Here is a 20086-nt window from a genome sequence, read left to right on the forward strand (position 1 = left end):
CCCTGCGCTGGTGAGGCTGCGACACCCACGGGCAAAGTGGGGTGTGTGTGGGGGGGGGCGTGCTCCTCTGAGATCACAGCGTGACCCTCCAAGTCCATGACTCCGACCTCTTACATCGTCCTGCCAGCAGAGGAGTCCCCAGGGTGCCAACAGGCTGGCAGAGTCGGGGTTGGAGGAGAAGGACTGGAAATGGCCAACTCTGAAGGTGGAAGCTTTGTGCTACAAAGGGGCGGTGGGGAACAGCAGCTCCTGAGCAAAAAAGGAGGCCAGCGAGACGCAGGTGCCCGTGTTTGCAGAACTGCTTTCCTTTGAAAAACAAACCTTCGGCTTTCAATGTCCACTGACATTGAAAATGCATTTCCCACATATCTAAACCCTGTGCCCCTTGGCATCATGACCTGTGGGCAATCTGAGATGATCTGTGTGCCTGCCTTCATCATGGCATCTGTGGTTTCCTTCTCTCCCTGGCAGGCTCAGAGCCCGCCTTCCTCCGATGCTCCACTAGGTGGCCCTGGGCGCTCTCAGATGCCTGCCAGGCGCGCAGACAGGTGAATGCATCTCATTGGCTCACAGGAGGCATGATGCCACCGGGCAGCCCTTTTTAAGAGAAAAGCCAGGACGGGGCGCAGCAATCCCAAGTAGTGCTCTCCGTGTGGCCGGTGGGGATCCCGGGAGCTGCCGTTACAACATCATGAGTGAGGTGAGTGGGGCTTCCGCTCCGGGAGGGAAACTTGGGGATGAGAAGGGGCCCAGCCCCATCGTTAGGCTCAGAAAATGCAAAGGGTTTCCCGGTAGGGAGAGCATGTAAAGCCTGGATTGGTCTGCTTGGAGGATGGACCCTGTTCCTACCCAGGTTTGTGTGGCAAAGTGCAGAAACTGGTCAAGTTGGCAACTTTGAAAAAAATTCACCTTCAACAGAGAGAGGAATTCATCATTTGCTTCTGATTGAATTGTGACTTTGGAAAGTGCGTTGGGATTGAGAGCTCAGAAGAGGGAGCTGGGTGTTTTTAGTCACTTGGGAAGATCTGGGCCATTTGCAGCGTGCCTTCAGGGGTTCTTCTCCGTGGGGACCTTTCAGGATGGGGACAGGCAGGCCATCTGGCCAAAGTCAGCCTTGGAAGGGAAGGGGAGGAAAGGGTTGCATTGCGGGGCCGCGAGAAAGCCTTGCCTGTAAAACTGCAATTGCAGTTAATCAGAGTAAAGCCAGTGAGAGACGTGTACATCGGGTAAACCCCAAAATATCTCTGTGTGTGTGTGTGTGTGTGTGTGTGTGTGTGTGTGTGTGTGTGTGTGTGTGTGTGTCTTGAAGATGGGAGAGACTCTGGCAGAAGACACTTTTCAGTGAAGAGTCACGTCTGTATCTGTTTATCCAGGAGATAGTTTGTTGGGGCGAGGTGATAGCTCACTGTTATTTTTTAAAAGATCATATTCTCTGTCTTTCTTCTCAAAAAGGCAGATTTAGGTTGTACCACGTCACCCTCTAGTTCTACCTGGTAACCAAGGCAAACCTGCATTCATTTCCTGTTGGTTGGCATTTAAATAATGACTTTTTAAGATCGTTTATCTTCTCTGCCTTCTTTTTTTTTTTTTTTTTTTTTGACACACAGGGATTTTCTTTTTTTTTGGAAATCTATAGTAAAATGAACACTTTCAGAAATAAAATGCCTCTTCCCTGCTTTCATCTCTCTGCTGGGTTACTTCTGATGTACACATGACAGAGCAGGCAAAGACTTATGAAATTTAGAGACAGAGTCTGGGATGGAGCCAAGGGCTCAGGCAAGGAAGAGGGTGATGAGTTGGGGAGGAAATTCGAAGGCTGAAACCTTCCAGCAGCAACCAGGGTAGGCACCCCTGCCCAGCAGGGTGTCTAGTTACCTTAGCTGACCTTCCCCACAACCCCTGGGAGGTAGCGATCTGATTCTCCAGGTGACAGATGAGGAAACCGAGGCACAGAGACGTTCAAGGTGAGCTGGCTCAAAGCCGCCAGCTAGCGAAGGGCAGAGCCAGGACTTGGGTGGGTCTTGATGTCCGAATCGCCTATACATTCTCCGATCAGTGTCAACAGTGGATGCCAGGCCGAGGGCGGGAGGCAAGGGCAGGAACCTGGGGCCCTAGAGCAGAGGTGGGTCGATGAGGGCCAGGATGCTCAGAGGAGGGGCTTTCTGCAGGCTCCACGGAAAAGATTTCAGAAGCTTCTCTGTTAGTGGCAACTCACCTTGCTTGCAACCAGGAGGGAAGGCTGCGTGCAGCAGGTTTTTGTCTTTATACAACTTAACAGTTTCAGAGAGAGGAAGGACTTAAAACTAGGGTGGCCCAGAGGCCCCCTTTATTCAGCCGAGTTCGCCAAAGGGGGCTCTTTGGGGGGGCGGGGGCCTCCCGCTGGCTCTCCGCTCCGGCTGTCGCCCCATCTCCAGCACACGTCCTGCCCAGTGCCATCTCAGGAGCTGTCCCGAAGGCCTCGGCTTGGCAGGGTTCACGTCACTGTGGGTCCCCAGGGAGAGAGCAAGCCTCCCAGAGCCCACCCCGCATTAGGATCCCAACCTCATTTCTGCTGCACGCGTTAATTAGGGCAGCTCTGCCGCCCCGGCCCCGCCCCCAGCACCCAGATGCCTTCGCCGGCCCTTCTGGGAACTCGGCTCGCCGTTCTTTCCACGTTGCTAAAGCCCCGCAACACGAGCATCTCACACCTTTGCCTCCTTTTGCTTCCCCCCGCCCCCCCCTGCCCCGCCTCGCCCCGACCTCCCTTCGGCTCCCTCCACCCTTCCTCTCCTGTCCCTCTGCCCTCGTTGCCCCCTCATGTCACCTGCAAGCCCGTGCTCTGGCCACCAGCTGGGTGACCAGCTCTTTGGCTGTCTCTAGGTTTCTGAGAGTGGGTTCCTTGGAGAGCGGGCATTTGTCCTTTTGACTCGAACTTAAATCTGCTTAAAACATTTAATAAAGTTGAACAGAGGCTCCTTTCTGGGTAGAGAACTGCCCCCCCCCCCCCCCCCCGCCACGCACACACTTTTCCGTAATCTTTTTTTCCCGTTGGATGAATTCCCTGTGGCTTCTTGTTTAATAACTCTCAGGCAGGGAAGGATTTCAAATGATCATTTCCTTAGGCATCTAACTAATTACCCCCGAGGGCCAAAGCAATGGCTTTTTGTCAGACTTTCCTCTGACCTCAGGATTTATTTGAGTCTGATGGGCAAGTGGCTGCTGCTCCAGCTGTTAGGGTTTAGTGACAGCAGCAGAAATTCCCAGGCTCCCAGGGCCCCCATGCTGCTTAGGGTGGGATCTCTCTCTTGGAGTTCTTGGAGCCTTTGGTGGGGGGACTGAGCCTGGAGGTGGCTTTAAACCGGGTGACTTTATGACAACACAACGCCTTCTAAACCCTTTGACAATGCTTTTCGCAGGAGGGGATGGCATGTGTGATTGAAAAGAGCAGCTCACAAGTAGCGAGGAAAGTAAAGTCCAAATTTAGGGTGACGGGAGAGAGTGGAGGTGGTTTGTGGGGGTGTCTCATTTGCATTTCAGTATTAAAGTATGTCAGATGTGCCTGGAGCCATTTATGAGATGAGCTGAAAGATGATTTAGCAGGGATCCAGACGCAGGCTTTGGTGCCTTTGCTGGATCCAAAATCCTCACCACCCAGGTCAAAGTTTACAAAATGCATCCTCATCTCGTCCCACTGGACTCCCTACTCAAGAAGAAAAAGACTCCTTTTGTTGAGCAACCTAATACCATTTGGAAAAAAGTCCCACCAGCAATGATCACCAGTCCTGTTTGCTCACTCAGGTGTCTGTTTTCGAGTTGCTTTTCAAAAGAACTTTGTTTAGGAAAGCCGGCTACCAGATTTTCGTGCACAAAGGCACACATTTGGAGAGCGGATTTCAAAACTGACACCTTTCCTCTGACCTCAGGATTTATTTGAGTCTGATGGGCAACACCATCACCCTGTTTGTGAGGGGGTGCAGGGTTCCCACTTGCACAACGCACCCGTTGACAGCTGTTCATTAGACTGCAGACACCTCTGGGGACGCGTTCTTCTGATGCTTCTATGTTGCTGTCACAGCCTCTCTTCTTGCACCTGCTTGGATGGCTTGTTGCAAGTCGGTGCCATGGTTCTGGGTCTTTCTCTCATCCAGACGCTGGCCACCACAAAGGGACCACACCTGTCAAGAGGCATGGTTTGAACACACTGAGGCTATTTAGGGGCAGATCTTTAGACCTTAGCAGGGAATCAGAAGCTGCTTACCTGATACAGTCCATCCCTAAAGCAAGAAGAAAGCAGTGAACAGAATTGCTCTAGACAGAGATCTCAAGGAGAGGCTATGCCTTGCTTATATCTTGGAGTGGGGCATAGAAAAGACATGATTTTTTTTTCTCTAAAAGTAGCCAATGGTTTAAAAATCACATATTACACTGGTTTAGGGCTTACCTAGTCAGCTCTCAGGGTAACCCTTTGGTGAGACAAATAGGAAGATGAAACAGACCTAAAATGAGAGTCATTATAGCTGTGTGCTTCCTATAATTAAGAGTGAGCTGAAACAAATGCTATCGGGGGGATAATAGGCTTGCAAGGAACCATAATTTAGACCAGTTAAGCACAGATTTTGAGGGTAACTGTGTAAAATGCAGATTTTGCAACTGGCCCCACGGGCTGAGCAAGAGAAGTTCAAATGGAAATTCAATTTCTTATGTAATTTAAACCTCCTTTGGCATGAGCTTGCAGTGGAGATACAGAAAGATCCAGCAAGATGCGTGTGGTTTCCTGGATCACACGATGATAGCTGTGGTCTCTACGCTCCCAGGGACTTTAGTTCTAGAAAGACACCGGTTACAGCTTGGGTTCGAAGTTCAACACTGCCGAAGAGGCAAGAGGCCCCTTGAAGCAAGAAAATGCGTTGCTAGGCTGATGAGGGCAGTAAGATGTCTTTTCACACTCCTGTTTTCATTAACGAATGCTATGGGTTTAAGCAGTCTCACTGTTTTTCTCTTTTGAATGCTAAGAATGACAGAATGCAAAATGTATTCTATTTTTTGGAGAGGAAAATTGAGTAAATGGCTCACAATTGATTTCGTTTGAGGTTTAGTGGAATAGCATGACCAAGATGGAGAGGAAGCCGGGGTTTTTGTAACGGGAAATGAACAAATTCTTTGCTTTTTTTTTGCCATTTCTTGGGCCGCTCCTGCAGCATGTGGAGGTTCCCAGGCTAGGGGTCTAATCGGAGCTGTAGCCACTGGCTTACACCACAGCCACAGCAATGCGGAATCCGAGTTGCATCTGCGACCTACACCACATCTCACGGCAATGCTGGATCCATAACCCACTGAGCAAGGCAAGGGATCGAACCCGAAACCTCATGGTTCCTAGTCGGATTCTTTAACCACTAAGCCACAATGGGAACTCCTCGTTTTCTTGTTTTTTTTTTAAGGAAGTAAGAAAGTAGTTTTTATCCAGTCCTCTCTGCCCCTGCCCTTTCTGTGAAACTAAATCGGTAAATAAAGTCAAGACATTGAAAAGATGACATCATTATAGAATCATGAATAACAGTAGGGATTGATAGAGATATGAAGACAAAAAAATCAACACGTGGTTATACTAAAATGCTTACAAATCTCTAATACGTTTTTAGAATGAATTCTATTTGTAAAGAATGTTGTTCATCAAACCTGACCCTACATGATGCAGGAAATCTTAATTAAAAAAAAAAAAGAGAGAACTGAAAAAACAATCTCTGTTCTTAAAATGTACCGTGTAGCTACCTACTCCTCAGTTAAAACATCAAGCGGGATTTTCTTCTTAATAAAAATTGCCATCCATTATTACATGTTGAATAGAATATGTGTCACAAAATTTTGACAGTTGCTTTTGGAAAAAACAAGTTAGGTGCATCTCGAGCAACTTTAAGCTTCTTTTTAAAAAGTTCTGCAATAGAAAGTAACTTTTTTTGGTCTTTAGCAATTTTATTGAGGTGTAGTTGGTTTACAGTGTTGTGTTCATTTCTGCTGTGCAACAAAGCGATCCAGTTTTACATGTGCACATATCCATTCTTTTTCAGAGTCTCTTCCCATGTAAGTTATCACGGAATATTGAATAGAGTCCCCTGGGCTATACAGCAGGTCCCCACTGACCATTCATTCCAAATACAACACTGTGCATATCTGCTTTACTATTATGATTTTTCTTCCTTGGCCACCCTGCAGCGTATGGGGTTCCCAGGCCAGGGATCAGATCCAAGTCACAGCTGTGATCTACGTCCCACAGCTTTGGCAGTGCCAGACCCTTTAACCTACTGGGATCGAAACCTTTGACCTGGCACTGCAGGATGCCGCTGATCCCGTTGTGCCTGCATTTTTTTTTTTTTTTTTTTAATGGTAGTGGGAACTCCTGCCTTATTTTTTTAAATTCTAATTCTGCTCTCAGCGCTTTATCAGAGGTGTTGTCTTAGGTGGCAGGCGTTCACAATTTGGGGTCTTCCTGTTCTTGGTCCACTGGGGCACATGGTACTGTTTGAACACCTGAATAATGTCATGAGCTCAAGCCAGGGACTTTCTTTAATTTAGAATGAATTTCTAGAAAGGACTTCATAGTGCAGGGAAAAGAAGAATTTTAGGTTTCTATTTGACTGATATTTTTATAAATCACGGCATTCAAGATCATGATGTTAACACATCATCTTACTCTGTCTGAGCTGCAATAACAAAGTACCAGAGACGGGGTGGCTTACAAACAATAGGAACATGTTGCTCATAGTTCTGGAAGTTGGCAGTCTGAGATCAGGGTACAGCCTGGTCAGGTGATGGCTTGCTTCTGGGTTGCCAACGTCCTGCTGTATTCTGACCTTGTGGCAGGGGTGAGGGAGCTCGCTGGGGTCCCTTGATAAGGGCACTCGTCCTGTTCACGAGGGCTCCACTCCCACAACCTCATCACCTCCCAAAGGCCCCACTTCCTAATGGCACCTGCTTTGGGTGTGAGATTTCAGCATGTGCGTTGGGGGGATGGGGCGGGGGGGGGCAAACATCTAGACCACAGCAAGTATTATGGATTGCCGTGTAGTTCTTAGAATTATCCTACCTAGACTGCGAACTTGTTGACATTGTCCACAGCCCTGGCTCTTGGTTTGACAGTAACGTTATCAGTAATAACGTTCAGGTACCAGATGGATCAAGAGATTTCCATACTGGATTTATCAGTTGACACATCAGTGGCCAGCAGACCGGCACCTTTCCTCTAAACGTTGAGATCTGGGTCTGGGTAGAAATGAGAGGCAAAGGTCTCTCTTTTGTTCTTTACCCCAGGTTTGAAAGCTGTGTTTGCCATTTAAAACCTTTTATTTTAGTTTAGTTTAGTTTAGTTTTTAGTCTTTTGGGGGCCTCATGTGTGGCATATGGAAGTTCCCGGGCCCAGGGCTCTAATCAGAGCTGCAGCTGCCAGCCTACACCATAGTCACAGCAACAGGAGACCTGAGCCGTGTCTGTGGCCTACACCACAGCTCACTGCCATGCCGGATCCTTAACCCACTGAGCGAGGCCATGGATCAAACCTGCGTCCTCATGGATACTAGTCAGGTTTGTTACTACTGAGCCACAATGGGAACTCCTAAATCCTTTTAAATTGGAAAGGGATGCCTCGTGATACGCACAGAATAAATGCTTTCACGACAGGCAAAGAAAAGGAGAAAAACTCAGAAGAATCTCAATAGAAAGAGCTCTTGACGTTTGGGAAAATGTCGAGGAAAATAGGGAGCTGATGGGGGGTGGAGAATTCTCGCATGCTTTAGTTTGGGGCTGTTCTCCATTGAGACACTTTTGTGTCAGGTAAGTTCTGTGAAAATCCAACCACAGGGACAGTAACCCTCGGGGCAGAGTCCATGATGACCTTGGTAAACATTTGAAGTCGAAATCCAATTTGACCAGGGTTAGAGGCGAGTGGGAGAGAGTCCAAACTGAGCTTTAGAAGGTCAGCTCCACGGGCCCAATCATAGTCAGCCAAACTGCAAATTTTGGAGTATTATTAAAGGCCCAATATATTTGGCAGGCAGAAAGCTAGTTGCATTTTTTTTTTTTCTTTGTAGGGCTGCCCCGTGGCATATGGAGGTTCCCAAGCTAGGGCTCAAAATTGGAGCTACAGCTGCCGGCCGACACCACAGCCACAGCAACACCAGATCTGAGCCAAGTCTGCGACCTACACCACAGCTCACGGCAATGCTGGATCCTCAACCCACCGAGCAAGGCCAGGGATTGAACCTGCAACCTCATGGTCACTAGTCACATTCGTTTCTGCAGCACCACAATGGGAACTCCCCAAGTTGCATATTTAAATGTTATAACTAACACTTAAAGGCGTTCCTGTTATGGCACAGTGGGTTAGGAATCCGACTAGTATCCGTGAGGATGCGGGTTTGATCCCTGGCCTGAGGTTAAGGAGCCAGCGTTGCCGCAAACTGCAGTGTAGGTCGAAGATGCCACTTGGGCGGTATTACTGTGGCTGTGGTGTAGGCCTGCAGCTGCACCTCAGATACAACCCCTACCCTGGGAACATCCATAGGCCCCAGGGACAGCCCTAAAAAGAAAAAAAAATAAACCACTTAAAAATGAAGCACCCAAGTTAATATTAATTAAAACAAATATTTTAATTATAGTCTCATATTAAAATATTATAATTAATAGTTAGAATATTAAGTAAAACAAATATTTATATTAGAGTTCCTTATTGGAATAGTTCAAGTTAATTTATATTTGACATAGGATTATAGGACAATTCATATGCAAAAGGGCATGGATTCATATTTGTTCTCCTGGGAAATTGGACATTGATTGGCACATGCAGGCTGCTGTGAAGTCTAATGCGATCTTCTGCCTTCCTGCTATCCCCAGACACAAACTATTTACCATTCTTCCAATCTTTGGAACAAAGAGAGGGATAAATAATGAATGGGAAAACATTTTCCATTCCATGTGGTACAGGTGCCTTTTGGGTACTTGGACATGAGAATGTTCTATAGCTCGTCGTTTTGTGTCATAAGCCAAGCAAGCTTGCCACACCCGTCCGTGGCCCAAACCTATAAATCCAGCTTCCATTTCTGGGCCGTCTTACATGAGCAATTTGCATCAGTGACACGTTCCAGGCATCAATCTGCTTGAATATTGTTTGTGCCTTGCAAAGAGCCCTAAATTTATGCTTCAGAATCTCACTGAATGACTTCTCCTTTCATTTCTGAAAGGGAAACGCTTGGCCCCGTTTATAACATTGCCAGGGGAAAAATCAATCACTCACTAAATGCTATTATTTTATATTTTACTCTTAAACTGCCATCTTATAAATAAAAGGAAGACAAATGAGAACCATAAAATAGAAAGGCAATCACCCACCAATTGAAAATGCCCCTGCAGGACATCTAAGGTGAAGAAGCCAAAAAGTGTGAGCTGGCAGAACTATTCAAATGAGACAATTTTCATATCGTGATGGAGCTACCACAGAGAATGGGGTGGGGGTGGGGCTTTGCTCCACAGGTTTCTGCCTCCAGTTTGAGGACATTGGTGGACTCAAATAGCTCAAGTCACCCATACTTCAACCCTTCACCCAATGGCCTGGTTTGTCTTAAAAATTAGTTTTCAAATACTGTTTTATGACATTTTGATAATGGAGTTCCTGTCTAGATTGGCTTGAGATTATGCTTTTCCTACAATTATAACCCAAAGCTATTGTGGAGGTACAGGGCAAAAGAAGTAGTCATCCGTCCCCACAACACCACCCCTGTGCTGTGGCCGAGGATCTAACAAAATGACGATTTTAATTTTATGCAATGACTGAAAAGAGGGTCCTGGCAACTGACGAAATCCCTTGACACGGGTCTTAATCAAAGAAGAGAGTAAAAACGTAATAAGGAAATAAGTTCTCTCTTTTTCCCTCCAGGTCTTTTTTTTTCTTTCTTTTCTTTTCTTTTTTTTAGCCAATACGTTTTTCTGTCCATTATGTGGGCTAAGTTCCAATATTTAACAATTAATTAAGAAATTACACTGTTTTAAAGTTTAAGACTCGTGTATATCGTTTCCTCATTAAGTAGTATCCATTGTTTCATCACGGTCGTTAGAAAAATATTGCTTAATTTTCTTGAGTCTGCCCACATTGCTAGTTGTACCTAGGCTTTGCTGTTTCACATTTCCCATGCTTGTTTGGTGTGCAAAAAGATCCCTGAAGCCATGAAGTGGTCAAATGGTGAGCCTGAGAGCACCCACTGTGATGCTCTCCTCATTTGGGAGAGGTGAGGGCTCATCAGGACGCTGGAGTGTTGACACAAACCTGCCCATATCTAAGATGACAGAGCAGGTGGAGCCCTCTTTGAAAATCCTGTCTCTTTGTGAGTCTCAAAGAGTTGTAAATGGAGATACAATAGGCAAAATGTCAAACCATTATGCTGTAGGAACACCTCCCTGCAACAGTTCAAAGTGGTTTGAAAAGATTCTGTTCCCTCTCTAGTGAAACTATCTCTGTCTTGACCCTTGCTTTCTTGGACTTTTTCACTATCTTGCTAATTGGTATAGCTGTCATTATTCTACTAATAACCATCCACGAGAATTTTAAAAACTGACATTCAAAGCCTATCAACTTTGGGGGAAGCGTCTCCTCAGTTGTCCTGCAAATCCATGAAGAGCAATGGAATTGTGTTCACAGTGACCGTGGACATTGATCCTCAAGAAAAGTGGTCTTCAAAGGTGTTTGGGTTTTTTTTTGCTTTTTAGGGCTGCCCTGTGGCATATGGAAGTTTCCAAGTTTTCAGGCTAGGGGTCAAATTAGAGCTGCCATTGCCAGCCTATGCCACAGCCACAGCAATGTCAGATTCAACCAAGTCTGCATCCTACACCACAGCTTAAGGCAACACCAGATCCTTAACCCACTGAGTGAAGCCAGGGATCGAACTCACATCCTCATGGATACTAGTCAGTTTAGGTTCCACTGTGCCACAACAGGAACTCCAGTCTTCAAGGTTTTTTATAGTGCACCTTCTCAGGAGAAAAATTGCAGCATGCATGCACAATATTTTTTATTTTCTTATTTAAAAATTGTGTATACATGCTAATGTGCTCATATACTAAGTGCAGTTATAAAACATACAAAAAATAAACATTGAAAATAACAAAAGAATGATGAAATAAACTATGCTTTAGATATCTTGCTAATTGGTATGGCGTTATTAACCCTAGTCAAAATTTCAAGGCACTGTATATACTTTTGAGAGGTAGTTGTCGATGGAAGAGCACAGAAATCTATAACTCCAATTGTTTTTGTAACTTGGCTTAAAAAAAACCAAATTTATGGCTACACCCACAGCCTTTAGAAGTTTCCGGGCCAGAGACTAAATCAAAACCACAGCATTGACCTAGGCTACAGCTGTGGCAACACCAGGTCCTTTAACCCGCTCTTCTGGACAGAGGATCAAACCTGCATCTCTGCAGCAACCTGAGCTGCTGCAGTGGGATTCTTAACCCATTGTGCTCTGGCCGGTGCTCTTGCACTTCTTTTTGAGCCAAATTTGTTGATTGTGGTTTTTAAGCTTTATCAGTGCTCCTGAAGGCAGTTTAAGGGAAGAAGTGTTAAGAGGAATTCCACTGTTTTCTTGTTGTTTTGCTGGCAGTATTAGTACTATTTTCAATCCATGAAAATTTTATGCAGCAATTTTTTTTATTCTTATAAAAAGCATATCAAAATCTACCATCTTACTCATTTTAAAATGTGTCACTCAGTAGTGTTGTTTGTTTACTTTGATGTGAAACAGATCTCCAGAGCTTTTTAATCTTGCAAAACTGAAGTTCTATCCATTAAACAACAGTTCTCTTTTCCTTTGCTCCTGTCCCCTGCCAGCCACCTTTCTGCTTTCTGTCTGGATGAATTTGACTACTTAGGTACCTCATGTAGGTCGAATTGTACAGTATTTCTCTTTTTGATGATGGTTTTGTTTTACATAGGATAATATCCTCCAGGTTTATCCATATGGTAACCTGTGACTATGCAGGAATGTTTTAGAGCCACTTAGCTACGGTGGGGAGTTAGGTTGGTTAAAGGTAGATTGTATGATCTATAACTCCTCTTAAAAGAGCACGAGGAGCTGCAGAGCAACACATAGCGATATTCTGAGAACAAATTAAGAGTGAGTATTATAGAAAACAAAATTATGGTTACCAAAGGGAAAGCAGGGGAGGTAAATTAAGAGTTTGGGATTAGCAGATACACACTACTATTTATAAAAGAGATAAACAGCAAGGATCATGCCTTGGGCATGGCCAAACAAAATTTTTGCCATAATAATATCACAGATCTCCGTGACAAAAATAATAATAGTGAAAAAGTTGGAAGCATTGTGGAATTACCAAAATGTGACACAGAGATGCAAAGTGAGCAAACACTGCTGGAAAAGAGGAACCAGTGGACTTGTTTGATTCAGGGCTGCTACAAAACTTGAATTTGTGAGAAATTCAATATTTGCAAAAAACAATAGAATGAAGTATGCCTGCAATCGGTCATCTTGTCAGTGACAGTTCAAAACTTTCAAGACAAAGACGGTCTTCCACACCTTTTCACCCCCCGGCACATACCCTTCAGCCCTCAGTGATGGAGAACCCATTACATGCTGGACATTGTACTGGGTGAACCATCCCTACCCTCAAAGAGCCCATAGGCTAGTGCGGGAGACAGAGTCATATCAAATGAACTGGAGGACAGAGTCTACACAGCATACAGGGCTACTCACTGTATAGGCCAAGTGCCAGGGAGTCATTGGTTAATGTCTTTGTGCAGGCGTGGCAAGGGGAAGAAGGAAGCCATCAGGAAAACCTTCCCAGAGTCAGTGCTTATGAAAGCAGGGGCTCAGGACATACTGGTTGAAGAATCACCACTGTAACTAATGGTTAACCTTAAAAGTCATATATTTTATTTATTTACTTATTTAAAAAAAATTTTTTTTGGCTTTTTAGAGCCACACCTGCAGCATAAGGAAGTTCCCAGGCTAGGGGTCAAATTGGAGCTGCAGCTGCCAGCCTATGCCACAGCCACATCGATGTGGGATCCAGGCATTGTCTGTGAGCTACACCACAGCTCATGGCAACTCTGCATCCTTAACCCACTGGGTAAGGCCAGGGATCGAATCCATGCCCTCATGGATACTAGTCGGGTTTGTTACTGCTGAGCCACAATGGGAACTCCCAAAAGTCATATATTTTCTAACCACATGCAAATTTAGCAATCTTCAAGTCCAGTGAGTGGATACATATCAATTGGGACACTATTCAGTCATCTCTTGGGATCCAAGGGGTTGGGTTCCAGGACCGCCCTGCCCATGGATGGGTACCAATCCAAAGATGCTAGAATGCCTTGTATAAAAGGGGATAGGAGTTCCCGTCGTGGCACAGTGGTTAACGAATCCAACTAAGAACCATGAGGTTGCGGGTTCGATCCCTGCCCTGTGGGTTAAGGATCTGGCATTGCCGTGAGCTGTGGTGTAGGTTGCAGACACAGCTCGGATCCCGAGTTGCTGTGGCTCTGGCGTAGGCTGGTGGCTACAGCTCCGATTAGACTCCTAGCCTGGGAATCTCCATATGCCGCGGGAGTGGCCCTAGAAAAGGCAAAAAGACAGAAAAACGGGGGATAATATTTGCATTTAACCTAAACATATCCTCCCATATACTTTAAATCATCCCTAGATTACTTGTAATGCCTAATACAATGTAAATGCTATGTAAATAGCTGTAAATAGAATGTAAATGTTATGTAAATATTTGCTGGCATGCAGCAAATTCAGATTTTGCTTTTTGAAAATTTCTGGAATTCTAAAAATTGTTTATGTATGTATTTACTTTTTTATGACCGCATCTGTGGTATATGGAAGTTCCCAGGTCAGGGATCAAATTGGAACTGCAGCTGCAGGCCTATGCTATAGCCATGGCAACACCAGATGCAAGCTGCATCTGTGACCTATGCTGCAGCTGCAACAATGCTGGATCCTTAACCTGCTGCGTGAGGCCAGGGATTGAACCCATATCCTCACAGAGACAACGTGGGGTCCTTAACCTGCTGAACCACAATGGGACCTCCTATTTTTAGAAATTTTTTGGCCACACCTGCGGCATGTGGAAGTTCCCCGGCTAGGGATAAAACCCACACCACAGCTGTGACCAGAGCCATATCTGTGGCAACATTGGATCCTTAACCAACTGTGCCACAGGGGAACCACCTGGAATTTTTTTTCTCTTAATATTTTTAATCTGCTGTTGGTTGAATCCCGGATTTGGAATAGTGGGATATGGAGGGTTGACCACAGTTGAGTTCTAAATCCTGCCTAGTGACATAAATTGCTTTAAACATGTCAAAAATTTCTCCGTCCTTATCAATGAATAGCTGGGTTCCATTGACTTGTCATATCTTCCTTTGGAAGTGCTAAGTGAAAATAAATCTGTTCAGTACTTTGGAAACAGATTACATGACGATAGACAATAAGATTTTTAGAACCGTGCATTGTGTTATTTTAAAATTTCTACATTCGTGAGTTTCCGTCATGGCAGAGCAAAAATGTAGTACTAGGAACCATGAGGTTGTGGGTTTGATCCCTGGCCTTGCTCAATGTGTTAAGGATCTAGCGTTGCTGTGTGAGCTGTGGTGTAGGTCACAGACGTGGCTCGGATTTGGCGTTGCAATGGCTCTGACGTAGCCCGTTGGCTACAGCTCTGACTCAACCCTTAGCCTGGGAACCTCCATATTCCTCTGGTGCGGCCCTGAAAGGACAAAAGATGAAGTAAATAAATAAATAAATAAATAAATAAATAAATAAAAATAAAAGTTCTACATTCTAATTGTAAGAGATGCCTAAGTGAATTTAGAGATGCCTATAGCCTGCCTTCTGTGAGGCTATTAGCATTTGTCCCTGGCAGAATATCGTTGCACACTCTGTGTCTCAGAGCCCCTGGTGGCTTCTTAGCCAATCTTATTATTTTCTCATTTTTGGAGTTTGTTCAAGGCAAGGGCTCATTCCTGTATTTATAGCTCAATTCCCACCTATGGGCATCAAGGCTGTCAAAATATCGAGATAATCCAGTGCCACATTGCAAATATTATTTCTGGCAATATTCTATATCTCAGAAACGTGGGTTATTTTACTTCTTCTTAAAGATATAATTTCTTAAAATAGATGTAACGATTTGTCAATTTATGCCTCCACCAAATACCTCCTGAAAGTGCTCTGTTATTTTTTCATCTAGATTTAATCTTTCCTGCCTTCAAAGCAGATTCGTATCATTTTGGGGTACTATCATGTGAATTTCCGTGTCATCATCTTTTTTTCTTTTTTGCTGAGTTCTTGCTGGGGGCCAGATTGGGCTGAACTACCTGGGAGAGCTCCGCAGTTGAATTTTGGATGAGGATTTGGAATTCTCAGATGACAAAAATATAAGTGGTGATTCATATAACTACAGGGCTACAAGCAGTGCCCCCAGGGGACCTACTCTGCCCCGTGTTGCTTCAGTATTACAACCAGGAAGCAAACAGGAGCTGAAGAGTCAGGCTGGTCTCCATCAGAAATGAGGCAATTTAGAAACAAGCCACAGGGAGCTCCTGTCCTGGCTCAGCGGGTTGAGGACATGATGTTGTCTCCGTGAGGATGCGGGTTTGATCCCTGGCCTCGCTCAGTGGGTTAAGGATCCAACATTGCCGTGAGCTGTGGCGTAGGCTGGCAGCTGCAGCTCTGATTCGACCCCTAGCCTGGGAACCTGCATATGCTGCAGACTTGGCTATAAAAAGATAACAAAAAAACAAAACCTCCCAAAGCCCCCAGACAACAGCTCTGTAATCTTTGGCTCCCACCCACCTCTGCCATAAACCTCCTTTTGAGGTGACACTCACTCAGAGTTGGGAAATCTCAGTGAGTCCACAGTTGGGTGGTGGGGTCAAGACCCGTGACACAATGTGGGGGGGACAGTGAAAAATAGAAGTGTGACGTTCCATGTTGAACATGACTAAAAATTTCGAGAGCATGAAACCAAGTGTGGGCCCTTCTGAGCGAAGGACCTTGTAGGACTGTGTGGGTCCCACGACTGCGAGGCTGGCCCGGGTCAGGTGGGGGCAGGGAGATGCTGAGGTGGGGGCTGCCTGATGGCTTTTTAGTGAAAAACAAACAAAAACAAACACAGAGAGAGACAGAGCTGATGACACATATTTCCATGCCCCCTTCAACGCCTGGAGCCTTTTATATACGCGTCCACTGAAAAAAATGTACAGCCTAAAAGTCAGGAGGTTTGTTTTATTTGGTGGACATTCTCAGGACATCAAGCCCGGGACACAGCATCTCAGATAATGCAGAGAAACTCTTTCAAAGAAGCAAGGGAGAGTGGGAAGGAATCCGGGCTACGTAGGAAATTTTTTTTTTTTTTTTTGTCTTTTTGCCATTTCTTGGGCCACTCCCAAGGCATATGGAGGTTCCCAGGCAAGGGGTCTAATTGGAGCTGTAGCTGCCAGCCTATACCAGAGCCACAGCAACGCAGGATCCAAGCAGCGTCTGCAACCTACACCACAGCTCACGGCAATGCCAGATCCTTAACCCACTGAGCAAGGGCAGGGATCGAACTCGCAACCTCATGGTTCCCAGTCGGATTCATTAACCACTGCGCCACGACGGGAACGCCTACATGGGAATTTTTGCAACAAAGCATCAGGTAGTCAGAACATCAAAAGGTTACTGTTAATCTAAGAAAACCAGACATCCCAAAGTGAATGAATCGAGGGCTTTTCTGTGTTTGGGAAGATGCAGTCTGGGCTCATTGAAAGCATGTCTTTGATGTCAGCTGTCTGGGGCCAGTATCCTGTGCTTTTTCGTCCTGAGTCCCCTCAAGATGCTCTGTTGGGGGTGGGCTGCAGCATTCTGTTTCTCTTCCCATCCTGAGTCACCTCCAAGCTCACTGTCCGGCAGCTGTACTGTGATGGCTGGATGGCTGGATGGCTGTCACCTCCTTGGTTTACTGATATGGCAGCAACATTTTTCACTCACGTATGTTTTTCCCTCTCCAATCGGAGGGTTCTGGAATAGCCCAGGCCTGACGGCAGCGGCAGGTGGCTCGAAGGTCTTAACTCACCAATTACATGGTGCTTTCAGGCCGGCTGGGAGGAAGGCCACCCAGTAACACATGCTTGACAAGGCATCAATGATGCTGGCTGACCCTGCAGGATGGTGCTGAGGGTGGCATAAGAAAATGGGTTCCAAAAACACCTGGAAAGCCTATATTCTTTAAAGGCCATGCAAAGGCAGCACCATAATCTCGAGGTGAAAAATTCTCCCAATTCGGATCCCAAGCATCTCTACTGAGTGTGGATGTTTAGTGGAAGAACATTTTAAGCCACCCACCTCATCCCGATCATTTTTCTACACGTAAACCTTCTTTCTGTTCTCACCCTTTTCTCCCTTGTGTGTGTGACATCAGGGGACACAAGACAGATGTGTTAGGCTTGTTCAATTCAAGAAACATTTCTGCTCTTGGGAAATAAAAGGTTCTTCCCCTAGTAACAAGCAGGTTCTGCATGTGCAGATATGAAACAGTTTGGTGGCGTGAGCTTCTGTTATTTGTAGCAACCCTGTCCCTAAAAGGCAACCTTTAAATTACCACTGACTTTGTCTTCTAGCAAATTAAGTCGTTCTGGATTTCAGAGGGATTCGAACATAAAATTTGGAGCAATATCGCTCGGGAAAGAGGCAGAGGCTTTAGACTGAGTTGGTCAGGGATGCTGGATGGTGCAGGGCTGTGTGTATTTTTTTAATTTGTTTTTAGTTTTTCTTTATTGACCACACCCACAGCATAGAGAACTTGCCAGGCCAAGGATCAAATCCGAGCCGCAGCTTCGATCTACGCCACAGCTGCAACACCAGATCCTTAACCCACTGCGCTGCAGCGGGAACGCCTTGTGTATTTTGTTTTAAACAAAGAGAATGCTAGAATTTCCACTTCTAGGGATAGCTGATCAGATGGCCCCTCTAGCTCTTCTCCCGTCTTCTAATTTTTCTCAATTCCCTTCTTGAGCCGTGACAGTCAGGACAAAGCCTTCCCTCTCTTCTGAAAGTACACAACCTCAGACTTGCACTGTGTTCAGAAGCTATTTTTGTTTTCGTTGAGTGGGGGAAAAAACCTGGCTGCTTCTTTATGACCAAAAAAGAAAGTCCCTGGCTTCTGAAGCCTGGAACCCCCCTCCCCCAGAGAAGCACGTGGAGCGGTGCCTGGGGCCAAGTTACCATCTGTACTTCATCACGAGAAGTCAACGTTCGGGGGCCGGCCGAGCTTTGGCTTTTGTAGGCAGTGTGTTCCCACGGGAGCTCATGAAGCTGGTTAAACCTGGGAAGATAAATCAGGACACCCAGACAGAGGGAAGTACACAGAGAGCGTGAATGGCAGGGTCCCAGAGCCCTGTTCTGGCATCTTCCAGGTCCGCAGGGATGCCCAAGTCGACTGAGACCCGTTGAGTCAGCTGTGGCTGGATGCTGACCCACTCCTCCTTGACTCAATTTCCGACTCAGGGACAGTGTGCGGATTGGGTTAGAGGCACACAGGTGGTAAGGGGGTCCACCAGGTCCTTCTGCTTCCTCCCACCTTCCTCCTGGATCTACCCTCATCCTGCATCTTCTTTCTAGGAAAAAAAAAAAAAAAAAGCAGGGATTTATACCAAACACACAAATGCATCCACAGCAGAAAGAGAAGCCCAGAAAATTTCGACTGAAATTAACAACTTAACCACGAACAGTAGGGGCTGCATACGTGGGTCACGAATACTAATATTCGTGAGTCTCATCAAAAGCACGGGAGATCACGCTTAATATGAGTGTGTTCATTTCAATTCTCTACGAAGAAGAAAGTGAGCAGGTGACGAAGAAGCCAAGCGAAAGCCCTTCTTACGGGTCCTTCAGTCACAGGCGAGGGCTGGGCTTCCTCTTTCCGCAAAACCACAGAGCCTAGGTTCCTCCTTTACCTTAACTGACTGCAAGTTGAATACGATGGAAAAGAAAGAGACATTCATCTTTTCAAGCCTCTCTTACCTTTACTTTGCAGCCTGAATTTTTCAAGGGACCACATCCAGGCAATGTGATTGTTTCTTTAGCTCCTTTAATTCTCTCATCCTGATGAGGTAGGTGGCTTGTATCCTCATTTTTCACAAGTGGAAACTGAGGCTCAGAGAGGTTAAGTGTCCTGCACAAAGTCACACAGCTGCTGAGTGACAGAGCTGGAGACCCTGGACAGTCTCATCCCAGGACACTCTTTCTTTCCTTTCTTTCTTATTTTTTTAAGTCAGGTTTACTATGGTGTAATTTATACATAGTAAAAATGACCCTTTTTGGGTGCACTGTTGATGACTTTCAAGACTTATAACTGAGACAGAAATGAGCTTTAGGGTCGTTCAGTAAGATATTCAGACTAAAGCATAGAAAACAAAAGAAGGCAAGGTTAGCTGAATATTTTAAAACGAGTTCATGCAATTCAACACATTAATGGAATACTGGAGAATAATAATATGATCCATACAATACATGCAGAAAACACAGTTAATAAAAGTTTTAAAAAAATCCTTGAGATAGAGTCGATTCTATCACCCCCCCTCCCAAGTTCTTTGGGGTCAGTCTTCTGACCCTTTGCGCCAGAACCCATATGGTCCACATAACACTTTAAATGAAAGTAAATCTGATTGGTGATGCAAAGCAGTTTAGAGAATCGTCTAGAGAATCGCATGATCCCACAGGGTTGCAAATAAGTTAAGTCCTTGATGGTGACAGTTTCCAAACGGCGCTCTGGAGAGCTGAAGTGTAGAAGGTAGGAAAATGACCCAGGGGGCGGTGACCGTCCGGGGCAGCATCAGTCACCTGGGGTCTCCCAGAGCAGACAGCTGGGCTGTAAAGTAAGGGGCCTCCGTTTCTGCACGGCAGCCCCAGCCCAGTCTCCACGCGAGTGTTTCTCATCCTCAAACTGACATTTAGCGAGATCACCCGATCTGGCTCATGGGGCTACTCAGCTGCATCCGGGAGACCGAGGGCTCCCGCCAGGCTCCAGTGGCCTGACAGTAACCAGTGCCGAGCTCCACCAG

At 45.7% G+C, this 20086-nt stretch overlaps 1 protein-coding gene across 1 annotated transcript in view; it reads left to right on the forward strand.

The window, feature by feature from the left end:
- Positions 1-627: 627 nt before the first annotated feature.
- PCP4 (Purkinje cell protein 4) overlaps positions 628-20086 on the forward strand; it is a 66519-nt gene continuing 47060 nt past the window's right edge. Inside the window, exon 1 of the mRNA XM_021071000.2 lies at positions 628-700. Within this exon, the coding sequence (XP_020926659.1) occupies positions 692-700 (9 nt within the window). The 5' untranslated portion in view covers positions 628-691. The remainder of the gene's footprint in view (positions 701-20086) is intronic.

This window comes from Sus scrofa, chromosome 13, assembly GCF_054392235.1.
Source record: "Sus scrofa isolate SSC_HxYL_T2T_F1_AM1 chromosome 13, Sscrofa_HxYL_maternal_Yorkshire_Landrace_v2.0, whole genome shotgun sequence".
Classification (NCBI taxonomy): Eukaryota; Metazoa; Chordata; class Mammalia; order Artiodactyla; family Suidae; genus Sus; species Sus scrofa.